This window comes from Castor canadensis, chromosome 1 (genome assembly GCF_047511655.1).
Source record: "Castor canadensis chromosome 1, mCasCan1.hap1v2, whole genome shotgun sequence".
NCBI classification, from domain to species: domain Eukaryota; kingdom Metazoa; phylum Chordata; class Mammalia; order Rodentia; family Castoridae; genus Castor; species Castor canadensis.
Genome location: NC_133386.1, coordinates 31,878,310 through 31,896,724, shown reverse-complemented (window position 1 = coordinate 31,896,724; position 18,415 = coordinate 31,878,310). Strand labels below are relative to the sequence as shown.

General features: G+C 35.5%; 1 protein-coding gene across 4 annotated transcripts in view; it reads right to left on the bottom strand.

Annotated features, from left to right (window-relative positions):
- Nucleotides 1-1,335: 1,335 nt before the first annotated feature.
- Nucleotides 1,336-18,415, bottom strand: part of Med23 (mediator complex subunit 23) — a 41,985-nt gene continuing 24,905 nt past the window's right edge. For all 4 annotated transcript variants that reach the window (XM_020186864.2, XM_020186865.2, XM_074074543.1 and 1 more), the window contains 13 exons: nucleotides 17,631-17,794; nucleotides 14,555-14,679; nucleotides 12,915-13,120; nucleotides 12,649-12,829; nucleotides 11,793-11,963; nucleotides 11,180-11,396; nucleotides 8,967-9,203; nucleotides 7,798-7,963; nucleotides 7,138-7,210; nucleotides 6,013-6,227; nucleotides 4,905-5,025; nucleotides 4,115-4,246; nucleotides 1,336-2,158 (listed from right to left, as the gene is read on the bottom strand). In XM_020186864.2, coding sequence (XP_020042453.1) covers nucleotides 1,991-2,158; nucleotides 4,115-4,246; nucleotides 4,905-5,025; nucleotides 6,013-6,227; nucleotides 7,138-7,210; nucleotides 7,798-7,963; nucleotides 8,967-9,203; nucleotides 11,180-11,396; nucleotides 11,793-11,963; nucleotides 12,649-12,829; nucleotides 12,915-13,120; nucleotides 14,555-14,679; nucleotides 17,631-17,794 — 2,176 coding nt within the window. In that variant the 3' untranslated portion in view covers nucleotides 1,336-1,990. The remainder of the gene's footprint in view (nucleotides 2,159-4,114; nucleotides 4,247-4,904; nucleotides 5,026-6,012; nucleotides 6,228-7,137; nucleotides 7,211-7,797; nucleotides 7,964-8,966; nucleotides 9,204-11,179; nucleotides 11,397-11,792; nucleotides 11,964-12,648; nucleotides 12,830-12,914; nucleotides 13,121-14,554; nucleotides 14,680-17,630; nucleotides 17,795-18,415) is intronic.

Below are 18,415 nucleotides of genomic sequence, written 5' to 3'. Positions count from 1 at the left end.
AATTCTGGTTAGCTAATCGGCACAGTATGTCTGATTAAGGTAATCAAAACTAGAGACACAAACTCTCCCCTCTTCCCAATTTATGTCAGAACCCAAGGGAATTGTGCAGTGAAGTAGGTTCCATGAAATAGTTTTTAATTGTATTGTGTTAATAGCTGTATGTTAAAGAGCCTCTACTATCTGAGTTTTCACATGGAACCCAGAAATTTAAGTCTAATTACTGCTTCTATGGCCTTTGTAATATATTTTATTAATTATGATTTATCCTTAGAGTATATCGTCTAATACAAGTAGCCACATGTGCTTACTTAAAGCTTAAGGCAAATTTAAAATTTATCTCCAAATTTCCAATGTTTAATGGCTACATGTAGCCATTAACTACTGTACTGACCAGCAAAGGTATGGAACATTTCCATTATTACAGAAAGTCCTATTAGACAGAGCAGCTCTAAAGTTATTAAAAAACTTTTTAAAGGATATAATGAATACAAAGACATTTTCCTCCCTCAGCTGTATCTTAAACCCCAATAAAGCTCTATGTTCTATTAATGTCTCTGATTGGTAACTCTAAAAACCTATTCAGGAAAAATCATATTCCTATTTTTTAAGCTAGAGGGAAAACTGAATTCTTAATAAATTGAAATGTAAATGTCATTGAGAAAGTGGTAATACTGATTTTCACTTCTTCTATTTTATGTAATACTAGTGTCACAATTACTCCCATTCTAGCATCTCAAAACAAAAATGATACATTCCTCAATGCACAAAGATATTGAGACTATGCTAAGAATAATTGGAATCATTCTACCATAAAATTTATGAAGAATTTTAGGAACATTAAGAATTAAGAAGAATTAATTATACCATTACATAAATTTGAAGCTGGACTTGAAGGGTAAATAAAGATTTAGTGATTGTGATAAAATAAACTACAAAGAAAATAAAGGTCTAAGAGGAATGAATGTGGAGATAAGAATTACCAGTAACTCTTATTCCTGGGCCACTTCAGTCACCAACTACAGCACAGAACACATGGGGTAGCCCAGTGCCTTGAGTAGCAGATAGACGTGCATTCATCAGGAAGTTAAAGAAAACATAAGTTTATTCATAACAGACTTTACAAGTTACCAAGTTTTTCACAATACCGTTTCCCCTCAAATTAACAGTGTTTCAAAATCTAATAAACCCTAAAGAACTAAAATGTACACTATATTTAGAAATATAAATATTTAAATTTTTTGAGATTATAAAAATTTAAAGAACCATAATTTGCCAAGTGAGAGTATCAACCTGTAAAAGCAATTAATTTATTTTTAAAACAGACTGGAGAATCGATCATTTGAGCATGGTTTTATTTAGATTTATACGTTTTCAGATATTATTTTCTTACACAGCTTCCAACTTATTTCATAAGTATATTCACAACAAATGCAAAAACCTGTCAATCTACATTGGGAGAACTATTTTAAAGAGTATGAAACCTTGCTTGTTTCTGTGCAATGAAATCTACATTCCTTATTTGATAAAAAGCTCTATTATTCTGAAGACAGACCAAAGGAGATTTATGTATAAAAAGGTTTGTAATGACTGTTTTACATGTATTGTGCCTTTAAAATAACATACTTGAACAGTAAATATGCCATCAGTTAATAAAAAATAAAGACAAAAACAATGGGTAAGGGTAAAATAGGAAAGACTGAAAGTGCCCAGTAAAAGTCACTTGGATCACAGACACCTCTAGGTTTCTATGGAGATCTAAAAAATTGTTATGAATTGAACAACACAGATTACTTGATCTCTTAGAGATAAAAATATAGATAGGGAGGTGGGAATTGTAAAGTGTCAAGAGATTCACCATATGAATCAAAATAACACAATCTGAACATCACTGCTGTTTCTACATCATTACAGCATGACTGTGTTCAGATTAAATAGATTTGAATCCACGTTCAAGGATGAATTATTTCCATTTTTACCACTGTAACCTGGCTCACTGAGTTACTGGTAAGGACGCTGGCCCCTGTGTGGACTGTGGTGCTGGAGACCCACTACTTAGGGCTTGTTGAGGTACTGCAGCTGGTTCCATCTTGCTGATGTGTGTGATGAATCGAAGACGAAGTTTTAAAGCTGGTTTTAAATTACAGATAATCTTCTCTACCTACAAAATGAAAACACATGTAAAAGTACTTGGACCAAAGAACTTTAACTTCCTACCTTTAAAGAACTGACTTACATGTCTCCTATACATGTCTTTATGAAAACAGTTACAATTTCTTTTTCTTATATGAGAGAGAACATGGGTTCTCCCTTCCATACACATTTTATGTGTGTCCATGAGAGGTATATATACATATATGTATCTACACGTTTATGTACTCTCACATACATAGATATGCACTTATAAAGAATAACCACTCACTGCACTACCAAAAGCAAGCATAGCTTATCCTGGAAATTTTATACTTCTAACAACTCAACGAACCTTCAAAATGCCATCTTCACAGAAGCATGAAGCATACGTATATTCTAAAGTTCTCTGAATAATTTGTTTCGTTTTGATTCACACTTGGCAGTACTACGGTTTAAACTCAGGGCTTTGCCTTTGCTAGGTTTCTACCACTTGAGCCACTCCTCCAGCCCCTTTTGCTTTAGGTTATTTTTCAGATAGGGTCTTACTTTTTTGCCCAGGCTGGGCTGGAACTGCGATCATCCTACCTATGGCTTCCCACATGGCTGAGATGACAGGTACGTACCACCATGCCTGGATTGTTTTGTTGAGATGGGGTCTTGCTAACCTTTTCCCCAGACTAATCTCAAACTGTGATTGTCCTTATCTTTGTCTCCTGAATAGCTGGGATTACAAGGCATGAGCAACTGCCTTGTAGATTTTAAGAGTAGACTTTAAGATCTACTCTTAAAATAATTTAAGGAAATAAATACATCAAGTTGTTTGACAACGCTCATAATTTTACTCAAATGCTCTTTGACTTTAGGAGGAAAGATCAGTTTATTAATAACTTTTTGTATTCCCTTGTGTCCAAAGAATCTTAGGCACAAATATAAAGAATGAATATATATACATATATGTATATAAAAACATTTCTTTATCAGTTCTCCCCATGTTCTATGTTTTAAAAGCAGACACAAAGAGACAAATGTTCTTTCTTTCATGAGAGAAAACATGTCAATTCTGACATCCCTGCTGAGGGACAAAGGAGTCAATGTCTTCCTATTCCCGACTCTAAAGAAAGAACTCATTAGACTAGAATTCATGTGATATAGTAAATTCCTTCCTTTTCAACAGAGAGAATAACTATGATCAAAGTACATTGTATGTATGTATGGAAATGTCATAAACCCCTTATTTTGTAATTTACACTAATAAAAAAATAACAGAATTAAATTTAAAAATGACCAAAGAAAAAAAAAGGAAAGGAAAAAAAGAAAAAAGAAAAAATGAAATGACATTCAAGTACTTCACACCTATCTTCCCTACTTCCCCTCTAAAATAGCCCAGTCTCTATTTCGTGCTAACAGAAAACTCAGGGATGATCCAAGGAGCTCTTTCCCACACATATGAGTCAGAGTGTGTATCCCTTTAACTTTACCAGAATTCTTATTGCATTTTATGTGAGACAGAACAAATCTGATTCTTATTCAAATGGGAACGCTCCAATAGTGAAGACATGAATAATTCCCTAGTACTTTTTTCTTTGGGTTAAGCAAGCTTGTGTTCTTCAAACAGTCTTCATAAGTTAGTCTCCTGACAATCTGGCTTCGGTCTTGTAGACATGCTGCAATTTGTTCCATGTTCCATAGTGTGCCCTAATCAGTGGGGAAAGTAGGAAATCCTTTACCTCTCTGGTCTTCTAAGTGGCTACACTGTTTTTCCCAATGAGATTACTACAATTAATTCCCGAAGTCTTTTTCAGATACTCTCTTGCAAATATCAAGGGAAAAAAGTAGGAGAAATTATATACTTACTTTACTACTATAGCCTTAAAAGATCTAATATCAACCCTTCTCTCTTAAAACAAAACAAAATGAGGTTTAGCACCGTATGTTCAAGTTTGCTAAGTCAAATATCATTTAAAAATAATTAAATTTAACTTACTTGCTCTTTTACACTGTCACCAGTAAACATATACTTCATATGATACAGGAAGTCACAGATGGGATCCATGTAATTTAAATGGCTGCTACACTGATCTACATTCAACAGCATGTCATAAAACGCCACACCAATCTATTCAACAAATAACATGAAATTATTTATATTGGCTAAATATTCAGCAGTATGCAGATGGACTCCAACCCAGTATGGATGGCATGTTTGTGGAAGCATGGTCACAGATACACCTCTGTAGCCTGCATTTATAACACAATCCACAGTACTATAGAACATGACCTAACAGGGCTTAGTTTCTTCACAACTCAAGTCATTTCTTTTAAAATTCAGAGACAGACAATCCCCTTTCTGGAGTCCATCTCCCAGTTTCTAGGTTTACTGCACCCTAGGAATCCTTAGGATTGTTCCTTCTTAGTTCCATTTGAAACCTAATGATTCTGAGGTTCTATTCCTGGCTTATTTTCTTTTTCTCTACATTTTCTTAGAAGTGACTGACTTTATTCAGTTCCATAATTTTAATTAATCCCCCTACTGTAAATTCTTAAGTGTACTTCTGCATCCTTAACTTTCTTCTCAATCTTAATGATGGCTGTTTTCCCTGCATCTTCAGTTCGACAAACAACAAACTCACAGGCACATTAAGATCCCTAGAATGGCTTTTAGATCCTATAAAACTGATTTCACTACTAATGGCTGTGACCTCTATTTTGAAAACACTGGTTAAGAAAATGAAATAGATCCTTCAGAACTTACATTATACCAGGTTATACTTTACCTCTATCATACATCGAGTTCTCTCCTGCTGAAATCTTTGTAAAAATGGTCCTACAAGATGGTATACGTAAAGCAACTGGAATTCAGTTTTCACTATAGGAAGAAGTACTTCAGTGAGAAACCTAGAATTTGAAGATAAAAACAAAAATCTGTTAAGTCAGTTGAATTTTAAAAATTTTAACACATTATTTACAAAAGTATTAATGGTATTTACAAAATTTGTAATTTGTTTTAAAAGTTTCTTTTAATTTTGATAACAACATTTACAATTAATCTCACATCTCTCACTGGCTCTTTCATTTTAATTTCCTTGATTACTATTAATTACTTCAGATTTAAAAGTCATCCTTAATTATACTACCATTGAATGACAGGTAAACTATCTGAGAGAAAAAGAATAATTACTGACCTAATATAAATGCCATTCTCAGGAAATTTGAATCTAATAACATTTTTTTGGGGGGGGGTAATATGAGGGGTTGAACTCAAGAAAGGTCTTGCCCTTGCCAGGCATATCTACCATGAGCGACATCCCAAGTCCTTTTTGCTAGAGTTATTTTCAAATAGGGTCTCACTTTATAAAAGTGTGGGCCAGCCTGGACCTATTTGTGCTTTCCAACAGAAGGGATGACAGGCATGTACCACTGCACCCAACCACTGCTTGAGATGGGGTCTCATGAACTTTTTGCCTTGGTTGGCCTTGAAACTCAATCCTCCTGATCTCTGCCTCCAGGCATAAGCTATCATGCCTGGCTTAATTAATACCAACTTTATGATCATGAAAAATGACCACAAAATTGGCTGATACCAGTTTTTTAGTTCAAAAGGCAATTTTAGGGATATATTCTGGACAAAGCATGTATTTGACACCTCATGAAACCAAACTGGAAAACTGGATACCATATTATTACTTGCATATACAAGTCAATTTTTAAAAATAATTCTGAAATAAAAGAGAATTCCTGACTAACCAGGATCTCTACTTAATTAAAACATGCTTAGTTTGCAAAACTATTCTCATAAATGAAATATATACTTCATTTGTAAATGAAATTTAAAACAACAAAAAGAGAAAAAAACATCACAGTTGTTCAAGAAATCATACTTACTTCGGAATAAGGGAAAGTTGCCCAATGCTCGAATGGTGCCACACAGCATGGGCCAAAGCTAATGTGTAGCTGCAGCTCATCTCAGAGTAGGACTGATGACAGGCAGTGAAGTCAAAGAGACGGAATGGATAGCCAACCCACTCTGTTTCCGATGTCAAGCTATTACTGCTGATAACACTCACAATTCGATCATGAAGGACAATCCAATATGGTTCCTTTAAAATCAGAGGAAAGAATAGAAAAAAAACCCTCTTATCCCGTATTTGACCACAACTATTCTTTTCTTATCCTGTAATGTTTTCTACTTATCCAGCTGTGTCTGTGCAAAGGAGATCTTGATACACCTAGCTTTGTAACTGCTCAAATTAAGTCAGTAACTGTCAGTTAGAAGGTTCCATACATGTATCTGTCCAGCTTATTTAGTAACTGATTATTTACCATAAAATACTTTGTAAATATTTACTATATAGATAACAAAGACACACATAAAACTCACAAATATACTTTGAAGGTATGCAAGAAAATAACTGATTCACAAAGCTGCACAATCAAGCAAGTTTGGAAAGTACTGTGTTAGACAACATTTGTTCAAGGATACAACAGACAATTGTTTGGTGCTATCCAGATGTTACATGGAGGTCAGACATTTTCATGAGCTAGAAAAGTCAGGGAAGGAGGCTCTAAGCTAGCAAAGAATGAGCAGGATTTAGAGAAGACGATGGAAGGAAGAAAGATTTTGGCATAATGCTTTGTCATTAACATCAGAAGATCTAAAATACATCTCAACAAGCATTATTTACAAGAGGAAAGGGTCTATATATACAACGTGTTAAGTGGCCCAAAGTAGGTCAGATTATAAGGTAAAAACTAGATTGGATAGAGAATTGGGAAAGTAGAACAACAGAATGCAGACATCTATAAGTCTGGCAGAAATACTTAGAACTGATGCAGCAAGATAAGAAAAAAACAGTCATTCAAGACTTTTTAAGCAGTAATGATATGAAAGATTAAAAAAGAATGAAACACTTTATTAATTTGCATGATGTGCCTGAATAACCCTCAGTCTATATACATTTTTTTTTTTTTTTGATCATCACTAAGTACAAATTACAATTACTAACTTACTGGTAGGGCAGTGATGATCAAACCAATTGCATTCATCCATGCTGTAATGTTCTCTCTTGGCACTAAAGGCTGACTGCAAGTAGATAAAAACAAAATACATATGTGAAATTACAAAAACATTTTATATGGCTGACAATGATAGTATTTTGAAAACACATATAATTCAGAGAATTGACAACTACTCCCAAAAAACTAAACAAACCCTTTTTGAGTTTTGGTTGATTCTGAAAAGACTATTTCCACTTTCCTCCCAATCATTATCCCCCTACTTCAAGCTGATCTTTAAATTATCATGTCATGTCCCCCCTGCCACCTCCCCCATGCTAAGGACCTTGTGGATGTGAGGCAAGTGCTCTACCACCAAGCTACCACTCCAGCCCATGATAACCTTGAAAGACCATGTTTAGTGACAAGTTAACATTATCCCTAAATTAAAGTCAAACAGGTAATCAGGAGTAGAGATGCAAACAAGCCCCTGTCTTCTGGACCTTGTCAGGGCTCATTCCATTATACCTATACTACAAAGAAAAGATCAGGAACCAGAAGACAGGCATTATCCAAAGTGCATCAGCCTCGGGGCACAGGTTTGTGTAACAGCTGCAAATAAAGTATCATACTCTTTAAAAGTAAAGAGTTTACTATATGAAGCTGTATACAAACCTTTTCAGGACAACATTTAGAAGGGCATTTCCAACATCTTTGCCTGGAACTGCCAAGGCCATGAGCTCCACGCAGGTGACATGCAGAGCATGGGCGGCAGGGTTGGGAAACTCATTGAATCTCCAGTCACAGTTTGGGAAGGGACCTGGAGATTTGCCAGCCATTGGTGCAAACAGTTAAAACAATAACGATTTGATTATTTTAAGATTAATGACTCATATTTGTGTAATGCTTTACAGATTTCAAATGTTTCACATGTAAGCTTCTCATTTAATTATCAACTTATCTGACAATGGGCTGCCAAGAAGAGACTTATCTACAATTAGAGAGATTAACAGGCCAACAATACAAAACAAAACCAAGTAAATTAAACACGACTGGGTATGCTAATAGCAAGCATTCTGATGAATCATGAGATGGTTAGTCTTCCAGGTGGGCTCTTAGAACTGGACACTGTAATAGCAATACAGGCAACATGGGTATCCTAGGTTTCATCAGTCTATTTCTTTAAATATGTACAGGACAATTTTATATGAAAGTTACTTTAAAATGAGTAATTCTTTTACCTCAGGACATAAATTCCCTTGTTTAGGAAACAAGTCATGCTCATTTATGTCAAAATTTCTCTATTTAGCAAGTAGTGGTATGGGATGGTGTACAGACATATTATGTATAGTGTGCTGATAAATGAAAACATGAAGTCAAAAATACCAATATAGCAGCTTTTCACTAAAAAAGTTTTACTAGTTATATTAATATTTTTAGAGTATTCAAGGTTTTATTTAAAACAAGACTTCATGTTCTCCAGTACCAAACAGGTGCCTGTACTATAACATATAGTATATCTATACAGAAGTAGAATTTTTTCTTTGAAGCAACCCTCCATCTTTAAAAATATGTTTTAAATATAAATATCAAAAGAAAGGATTTCAACCCATCTGGCATGATGCTGCTAACTTAAGATTCTAAAACTTTTATAAAGGTAAAGATATAAAAGTAATCTTCAAAACAAAATTGAAGCTGAGATAGGAGGATTGCTTGAGCCAGGGAGTTGGAGGTCAGCCTGTCTCAAAAAAAAAAAAATGTGGAAAAGAAAAAAATGTGTTCTCACACACCAAAATACTGTATTTTATGGACAGTCTGGAAAAAAATAAAAATAAAAAGGATATTATCTACTAGTCTCCCAATCAGCTTGCAGTAGTAGGAGTCCTCTGGAACCCAAGGATTGTCCTCTCGTGCATTCATAGCATTCTTCAGGTAAGTGTCACTTAGACACCAGCCCTGTGGTCGATTATCCTTGAGTGAGCCAATGATTGCATGGACAAGTTTTCGTTTGAGATGGTCACGGTTTCTCAAGTACATTTCATAATAATGCAAAGTATTATATAGATAAGTCACTGGTCTATCTGCAAAGAAGAAAATAGGTCACCATAATGTTTATTGGGTTATTGACAACTGTGAAAAACTAATCTGCTTTCAGGATTACTGAAAAACAGCTTAGAAGATTATGAAACTATGTCACATACTGGACAATATGCAATGAATATTTTAATTTTTCTTTGGTGGTAGTACTCAGGGCTTTGCACTTGCTAGGCAGGTGCTCTATTACTTGAGTCACACCCTCAGCCCTTTTTGCTGTAGTTACTTTTTGGATAGAGTCCCAGGTTTTTGCCTGGGGCCAGTCTTGGACCATGATCTTCTCTATCTCTTGCTCCAAAGTATCTGGGATTACAGTGTGCACCACTACAACCTGGCCCTATTTTAATCTTAAAACAGGCAGAGGGTTCCTAATAATACACATAGTATGTCACTGCAGTCCTGTTTACACTAGTAAAAGATAAAAAACAGCCTAAACAGTTGTAAACAGAGGACTAGTAAATTGTTCTATGTATGAGGCAGCTCTTTACATAGGGATACAAATGATCAACTCTCACAAATGACAAAGGTGGAAAGAATGTGGTGCAGAACTATGTGTTATTATAAGAACAATGTATTATTACAATATATCTGTTAAAAAACAAACAGCCTGGCTTGGTGGGGTATGCCTGTAATCCCAGCTACTTGTGAGGCAGAGGCAGGAGGATCTCAAGCTTTAGCCCAGCCCAGGGAAAGTTAGCAAGGCCCTATCTCAAAAGAAAAATAAAAACAAAAGGGATAGGATCATGGTTCAAAGTATAGAGTGCTTGCCTAGCATGTGGAGGCCCTGAGTTCAAACCCAGTACCCTCACACAAACAAAAACCAAAAACCCCAAGACAGGATACCTAAGGGAGAATATACAAGAAACTGACAATAGTAGCTGCCTACAGAGAATGAAACTGGCTAGCTGGAAGACAGGGATGGAACTTTTTACTGTATACACAGTATGTACCATGTTCATATATTACCTAATCCAACAGAAAAACATAGTTTAAAAGAATGCTGTCTTGAACTTCACACTTATTCTACAATGTTAATACACAATTCACACTTCTGCTTTGGAGACAGGTATCTTACATTAGGACTAAGAACTACTTCTAACAACTCACTTTGTCCTCACAGTAGCTACTCCAAGACCTTCAGGCCTCTATCACTGACTGCACCATTCTCCAGTTACCATTCTGAAAACTGTAGAGTTGTCTTTCATTTTCATTTCCTCCTTTCCTTCTCTCAGTCCTTCCTTCCCTCCCTCTCTCCCTCCTTCCTTTCTTTCAATATTCTCCCAATAGCAACCATTCCAGTCCTATTCCTTCTTCCTTGACCATTGCCTCTTCTTTCTCACTTTCAGTGCCAACATCCATTTTAGATACTGATAATACAACTGAGGTTTTGACATTATCTTTGAAATGTGTCCTCCTTCCAAGATGTGCTGAAAACTACAACTAGAGTTATTTTTCTAAAATAATGCTTTCCATGCCAGCCTCTTACTCAATAACTTTCAGTTAACTACTACCAACAGGAATTTAAGGTGACCTTACAGTCAGGTACAGTATCTCTTTAAAAATAAAAAATTACAATTTTTAAAACTCCCAGATAAACATTCTCAATTCAGCAATTTTCCTTCACATATGCTTGCCTTTTTCCTACTACCATGATTTTCCCAAATGATTCCTTCTGCCTAGCACACTCTTTTTATTCCTTTCACTTATATAAATCACATGCATCAAAGTTCAAATCCTACCCATCCACAAAGGCTGTCAAGATCCATTTCATTTACAGTAAATCACTCTGCCCTGAATATTTTTATGTCATACAGTTTATACTTCATGACCTCCTTCCATAGCATTTACCCTCAAACACTTTAAAAAACAAAATAAAAACTTAAACCACTATTACAACACGGTCATGCCCAGTCTACATTTGTTCATAGAGATATTACGTAGAATTAAAATTTTAAAAACTCACCATGAAATTTATATAAGCCTCCTAGATGATCCAGTAAAGTCTCCAGTGATTTGGATACTGGAAGCAACTCCAAAAATCTATGGATTACTATATCAAATACTGGAAGGAACCGAAGACACACATTTCCAAAATAGATGGGCAGATAGGGGGACTGGATCTGTACAGGAGGATCAACTTGTTCTGCCAGGCCCTCAAAATACAGCTTCTCTGGATATTTCTGTGGAAGTGAGGGGATGGTAAATGTTTAGGGCACCTTTTAAAAATTCTCTTAAAAGAGCTGAAAATATTGTTTAGATTTCTTTTTTTTTTAATACGGAAATTTACTTTGCTTCTGGGTACTAGGGATTGATCCCAGGGCCTGGCATATGGTAACCACATGCTCTGCAGCTGAGTTGTGCTGCCAATCCCTTCAAAGAGACACTTTAAATTATACCTTCCTTCATTTTATAAGCATCCCATGTACTACACCTGCAGCTTCAATTTATTCTTAGTATATCAGTGTAACTCTAGTCTACTACCATACAGACATTAGAGCAAAAGAGAAAAACAGCAAAATCAATTAGCTAAATATGACTTTGAAAAGACTACTTAAAACACTAATTAGAATTAGTACCTTGTGATAATTCATGTGCTTGGTGTGCCAATCGTTCTGTAGCCAGTGCTCTGGGGAATTTTCTTTCACAAAGTCATTTACTCGATTTCTGAAGTCATTTGGTTTGAGCAACAGCAGCTGAATTATGAAATAACAAACCTGGGCTTCATTTCCTTCATGACTACGCATGGCCTTTGGAGAACAGAAAAATTAAATGAAATTGTTCAAAAGCATAGTTCTGTCACTTGGTAATCTAAATTTTAACACAGTAAATTCTCACTATCATCAGGCTTTCCTCAGATGTCCAGTCTATTCACCATTCCAAGGTTCAGCTGACCCTTTCTTGCTGATTTAGGACATACCATTCCTCCTACTAAGAATGTCCATTCTTAATCTATGCTTGAAAATTTATCACCTAGGCAGATATGATTGCTCATTACTTCCTAGCAATGTTTTCCCTACACCTCTACCTTATCTTTTTAATGTACTGATTTATAGATATGCCTGACTTTACCTTTTATAGTATAAATACCTTTATATCTATGTGCCACAGCTAACAGGTTAATGTTACTAAACTATGCTATGCCAAATATCATTACCACTATATTTAAAAAACCCATCGTTTCTTTCTAGTCTGATTCAGTATCTTTTTTCTGTTTTATTTACTTCTATACCTTCTGTGCATATAAGAGTAGAGATTCAGTATCATGTATACTAAATGCATACAAAATTCAGAAATCTCCCATCTTTAAGAAAGTTATAGCATGCCTGATTAGAATATAAACCCATGAAGTTCTCTGAAGCAAAGTAGAGTAAATTGCAAAAGATCTGTCAGTCACACTCTGAATCAAGAGAGAACAGCAAGGTAGAAACTTACCAGGCAGAGAATTAATCTGTCCAATGTAACAATGTTGTATTTCCATACCATGTCATTAAGAATTTCAATGCATTTATTGAGTTGCTGACCACCTGCCGATGTAGAGAACTCATACACCAAGAAATCGGCAAAAGTTCTCACGTGGGCTACCAGTGCCCGGGCTCCAATTCTCTCCAATACTCTGACCGACAAACAGGAAAATGAAACTGCTGCTGTATGGTTAATATTGTTTGTCAAATGGAAAATAAATCTGGGTTTTGGCTTACCTATAGCCAATCTGACTAATATGATCTGTTTCCAAGAGCATTTTCCAGAGAAGACAAAGGAAGAGAGGAGGAAAGCCTTGCACAGAAAACTGGGTAATGATGTCATTTTCGTTGGTCATTGACTTCCACTTCCTATATTCCTCTTCCACATTTTTTTTCAGATTAAAACGACTTTCTTGAGGTACATTATTTTGTTTGAAGAATGCCTAAAAGACCAAAAGTTCATTGGTTATAATAAAAAGAATACTGGGTAAATGGAGTTAAGAAACTATTTCTATAATCCCTCCTACTCAGGAAGTGGAGATTGGGAGGATTGCAGTTTGAGGCTAGCCTGAGCAAAAAGTTAGTAAGACCCCATCTCAACAAATATTTCAGGCATGGTGGTTCATTTCTATAATCCTAGCAATATGGGAGGCACATATAGGAGAATCATAGTCCAAGGCTAGCCCTGGGCAAAAAGCATAAGACTCTATCCAAAAAATAACTGAAGTCAGGCGCTGGTGGCTCATGCCTGTAATCCTAGCTACTCAGGAGCCAGAGATCAGGAGGACTGTGGTTCAATGTCAGCCCAGGCAAACAGTTCATGAGACCCTATCTCGATAAAAACCTTCACAAAAATAGGAGTGGCTCAAGGTGAAGGACCTGAGATCAAACAACAGTACTGCAAAAAAGAAACAAAAAAAGGGCCAGGGGAACAGCTCAAGTAATAAGAGTGTCTGCCTAATTAATAAGCATTAGGTCCTGAGTTTGAACCACAGCACTGAAAAAAAAAAACAAGTGAACAAAAAACTCAAAACCAAAAAACACTTCTATATTTAGTTCTGACATTAATGAACTAAGTGACCTCAACCAAGTCAGTAATTAAGGTCTGAATTTTTATATTTTGAAAAATAGACTTTACTAGATCAAAATTCCAAGCAAGCCTCAATTCAAAACTTCCTTAATTTGTTGCTAACCTCAGAGAGTAGGGGAAGGAGGAGAAATAAGATACGCATCTACCTTTAGGTTACTTATTTTTATGTCTCTGTAAGTAAAGCCTATTACTGTACACCAGTTGTTCTGAGTGTGGTCCCATACCTGAAGTTTCAGCAAATCTCAGGCTCTACCCAAGATCTAGTAAGCCAGAAGCTCATGGACTGGGGCCAAGCATTGCTAGCTCAGTAAACCCTCTGGGTGATCAGACAAGTTTGAGAATACTGCTCCACTCCTACTAGAAGTTTCGGAAAACCAATGCTCACTGTGCCCTAAATGTTTTCTGAGATGTAGAAGATAGATGAAGTTTGCTTTCTGTGCATTATAAAATCCAGGTTTACAGTTTTGCTGTGTGGTTAAGCATAGCATACATACTCTGTGATGCTCCATTAAATCATATTTCTCTAATTTCAGTTAGATGGGAGAAACTTTCAAGTGAAGTGAAAATTCTTATGAAACTCTAAAACTGTTAACTATTATGATAAAACCACAATAATTAAATTTTTAGAAACATGTCCAGTCCTAAAGTAGAATGAGGAACAACTAAAGAGATTTTGAGAGTAAAATAAATGTTAATTTTCTTTAGATGTCAGTAACACTAATGCTTTGGGATGACACTGTGATTGGAAGATGATATGTATCCAAGGTATAATTCAGGACCAAATTACCTGTAGTGGGGCTGGAAAGCAGCTAAGTGTGTGTGAAGCCCAATTATGAGGAGTGAAATTCATGATGGTCTGAAGTATATCTTTACACCAAGTTCCCTGAATTGAATCAGAACCTGTAAAAAAATCTAAACACAAACAAGCAGATGTAAAGATTCTCTTATAAATGATCGTGTCCACGACTTATGAAATATATTATCAAGAAAGCAAAAGCAATTACATACATTCAGAGAATTTTACTGCAGTGCACTCACTGCTTACCTAGTTACATTAAACTTAGGACTTAAATTTCTTCATGAGTGAGGTGCAGGACTAGAAGTGTGGCTCAAGTGGTAGAGTGCCTGCTTTGCAAGCACAAAGCCCTGAGTTCAAACCTCAAGCCCTGAGTTCAAACCTCAGTTCCATCAAAATAAATACATAAAATAAGTGAGGTGGAGTACCATGTTAGGAAATTTGAGCTCAAAGAGTGAAGAGACAAGACATTTCACATCTCTTTTGCACTCTTTGTTTTATTTAGGTTAGAGTACCAGTGAATGAACAGTGGCGAGGCCCAGGAGTACTCACTCTAACAATGACTTCCTAGTTCTTTACTGAGCAATGGAACAGAAATAGAGAAGATGACTTTTTTGGGGACCGAAACAACAATATCTATGAGCATAAACCTGTATCTCATATATCATAAATAAATAGAAATTTATTTAGGTAAAATATAGTTTATAGAAATATATTTGAGGTTGATATTTTTTTTTTTTTAAAAACAACAGTTCTCAAAGTCTGCTGAGCCGGGGGTGGGGTAGGGGATACCCAATGCTCTTTGTATTTTCCCCCTCCCTCTTTCCTTTCCTTTCTCCTCTTCTCCTTTGTTTCCTCCCTTCTTTTTTTTTTTTTTTGAGATGGCCATCTTTACCAGGCTATATAGCCTAGCCTGACCTCAAACTTGCAATCTTCCTACCTCAGCTTCCCAAGTGCTGGGATTATAGGTGTATACTATTACACCCAGCCCCAATGCTCTTTCAAAGATTCAATGAGATCAAAGCTATTCAAATAATAATACCAAGATCTTTTTTTTTTTTTTTTTTTACTTTGTTGATATATCACTAAAGGCGCAAAAGCAAGGGTGGTAAAACTGATGACTTTGAGCACAAACCAAATAGGCAATCATAGCCACTGTATTCTTTACCACGTGAGCTCCATGACAGAAAAAAAAGTACCAACTTCACTTAAGAAGATCACTGACAGGCCAGATGTGGTGGTACATGCCTGTAATCCCAGCTACTTGGGAGGCAGAAATAGGAGAATTGCCATCTGAGGCCAACTGCAGGCAAGTGCAACACCCGATCTGAAATATAGCTAAAGCAACAAGGGCTAAGGGTATGGCTCAAGTTGTAGAGTGTCTGTCCAGCAAGTGCAAGACCCTGAGTTCAAACCCCAGTACTGCCAAAAATGAAAACAAAAAAATCACTGATAGTGTACTACATATTTCAAAAATGCTAGCAAAACTGATCTTGAATATTTTTACCACAAAGAAATGAAAAACAGTTGAGCAGATAAATATGCTTACCCTGACTTGAACATCACAGTGTATGTATGCACTGAAACATCACACAATATCTCATAAATATGTACAATTTTATGTGTCAATTAAAAATAAATAAAATATTGTGTATGAAGATGTAAATTATTACATCTCAGTCTATTTTTAATATCTTGTGTAGCAAAATGGAAAGCACACAATGTCCCAAAGTACAGGTGTCTTAAGCACCTGTGTGATGATATCGACACTGAATTCAATTCGCTGCTTTGTTTGAGGAATTTCAATTTATTTGAAAGAACATCTGACAAAACTGTAATTATCAGACAAAAGTAGTTAGCAGACATTTCTTGGAAATTAACAAAGTGAGCCCATCTCAAGGAAAGGAAAGGATAGTATTTTTTATTCAATGATACAGTTTGACATTTCAAGTGAAAATTAGAATTTGGGAAAAAGTTTCTTCTACTACTATGAGTGTGAAAAATTTCCAAAACTTAAAAGATTTTCTTATGAAATTAATAGTGAGATTAGTGAATGTAATTTTCTGAAATCACATAATGAAATGTGTCAACACTTGTTAGAACAACATAACTTCTTGATGCAAGTATTTTTCCAAATGACCAACTAAGTTGAAAAAATACACATGGGTGAAAAAAATCTACTCAATGTAAAAATTAGACCAATGGTTTACAATATAACAAAGTGCAAAAAAAGTTCACTGATAGGACTTTGGATTTTACACTCCAACTAATTTTTAAGGAGCCTACCACTTGTCCAATTTGATGTGATTTCTAAAACAATCACAATTATCTGAAAAGACTATTAAAATATTCCTTCCTAACTTTGTGTCTGTGAGAGGGTGTATTTTCTTTACTTCAACTAAAATAACATTTAACATCCTGCAACAGATTAAATACTCTCAGAAGCACATATGAGAATCCACCTCTGTTCCTTTATACCAGATATCAGAGTAATGCAAACATTCAAAACAATAGCACCTCTTTTCCCTAAGTTTTATTATAAAGCAGACTTTTTTTCCAAAAAACCCCCAAAAAACAAAACAAAAAAACCAAACCTTATTTATGTTAATATCATGTAATGGGTATGTATGTATGTATGTATGTATTTATTTACCCGAGTTTGAACTCAGGGCAGAGTTTGCATTTGCTAGGCAGGTGCTCTATCACTTGAGCCATGCCTCTGAGATTGCTTTTAAATAAGTTAACAAATATTTTTAAATGTCTTCATTCTAGTATCCATAGCTATAGTCCATAAAGAAACTCTTTGGGAACTTCAATTTTTTTCTTAGAGTGTAAAGCTGTCATGAAACCAAAAATCTTAAGAACACTACTTTAAAATTACGTAATATGGCCAAACACTGATGCTCAATCCAGTTAGAATGATAGTACATGACTGATAGGAAAGATATCAAAACCACTGTTTTTTATGATCAGATGAAAAGTATCTTTTCAATATGTTCTCCCCATACTGATCAGCAGAATCACAGCACACTTTATTGTTATTGTCATGGCCCAATAGTCACTGTACCTGTGACATGAGTTGCTCTGGCTAAGGTCAGTATCAAGGCTCGATTCAGTTCTTCAGATTCCGCTGACAGCACCGTTTTGGGATCGCTAAGGAAACGTGTAAACTGTGGCTGTACCTCCGAGCTACCTAATGCTGTTATAAGCCTGAGTGCAGTGCTCTCAACACTGAAAGTGGGCAAAGAAAAAGAAACTTGAAAAAAAAGTCATATATAGAAGTTCAAAATTATGGAATTAAATCCAACTCTAGGTTAATTAAAATGTTCAAACTATCAACTTCCCTTTTGATTGAAACAAAAAACCCTCCTCTCTTGTGTGAGACTGAGCATTTAACTTGCTTAAAAAGTGTGTTGTGTCACCTCACATTTGCCAGTAGTTAAAAACTTTGACCTGGATATAGAGCATTTCCAGCATTACATTTTTCTTGTCTGAAGTGTATTTTTATTTAAAACAAATCAAAGTGATACTTTAATAACAATCTAAAGTATATTTAAAACCAGTATCCTAATGTATTAAGTTATTACACAATAGTAAAGTCTTGGGAAGTACTAATTTTTAGTTCAAAGATACTAAAACAAGGACTCAACTATCTTAAAAAGTGGACTCTCCTCTCATACTGGAAATATAATACCTTAGAAGCAGAGGCTTAGGGCTGGGAGTGTGGCTCAAGTGGACAGAAGCTTGCCTAGCAAGTGTGGGGCTGAGTTAAAAAAAAGCCCCCGCCAAAGTAGAGTTTTATGACAATGATAACTTGAAAGATTAAATTTCCCACCTCCAGTGAAGTTTCTA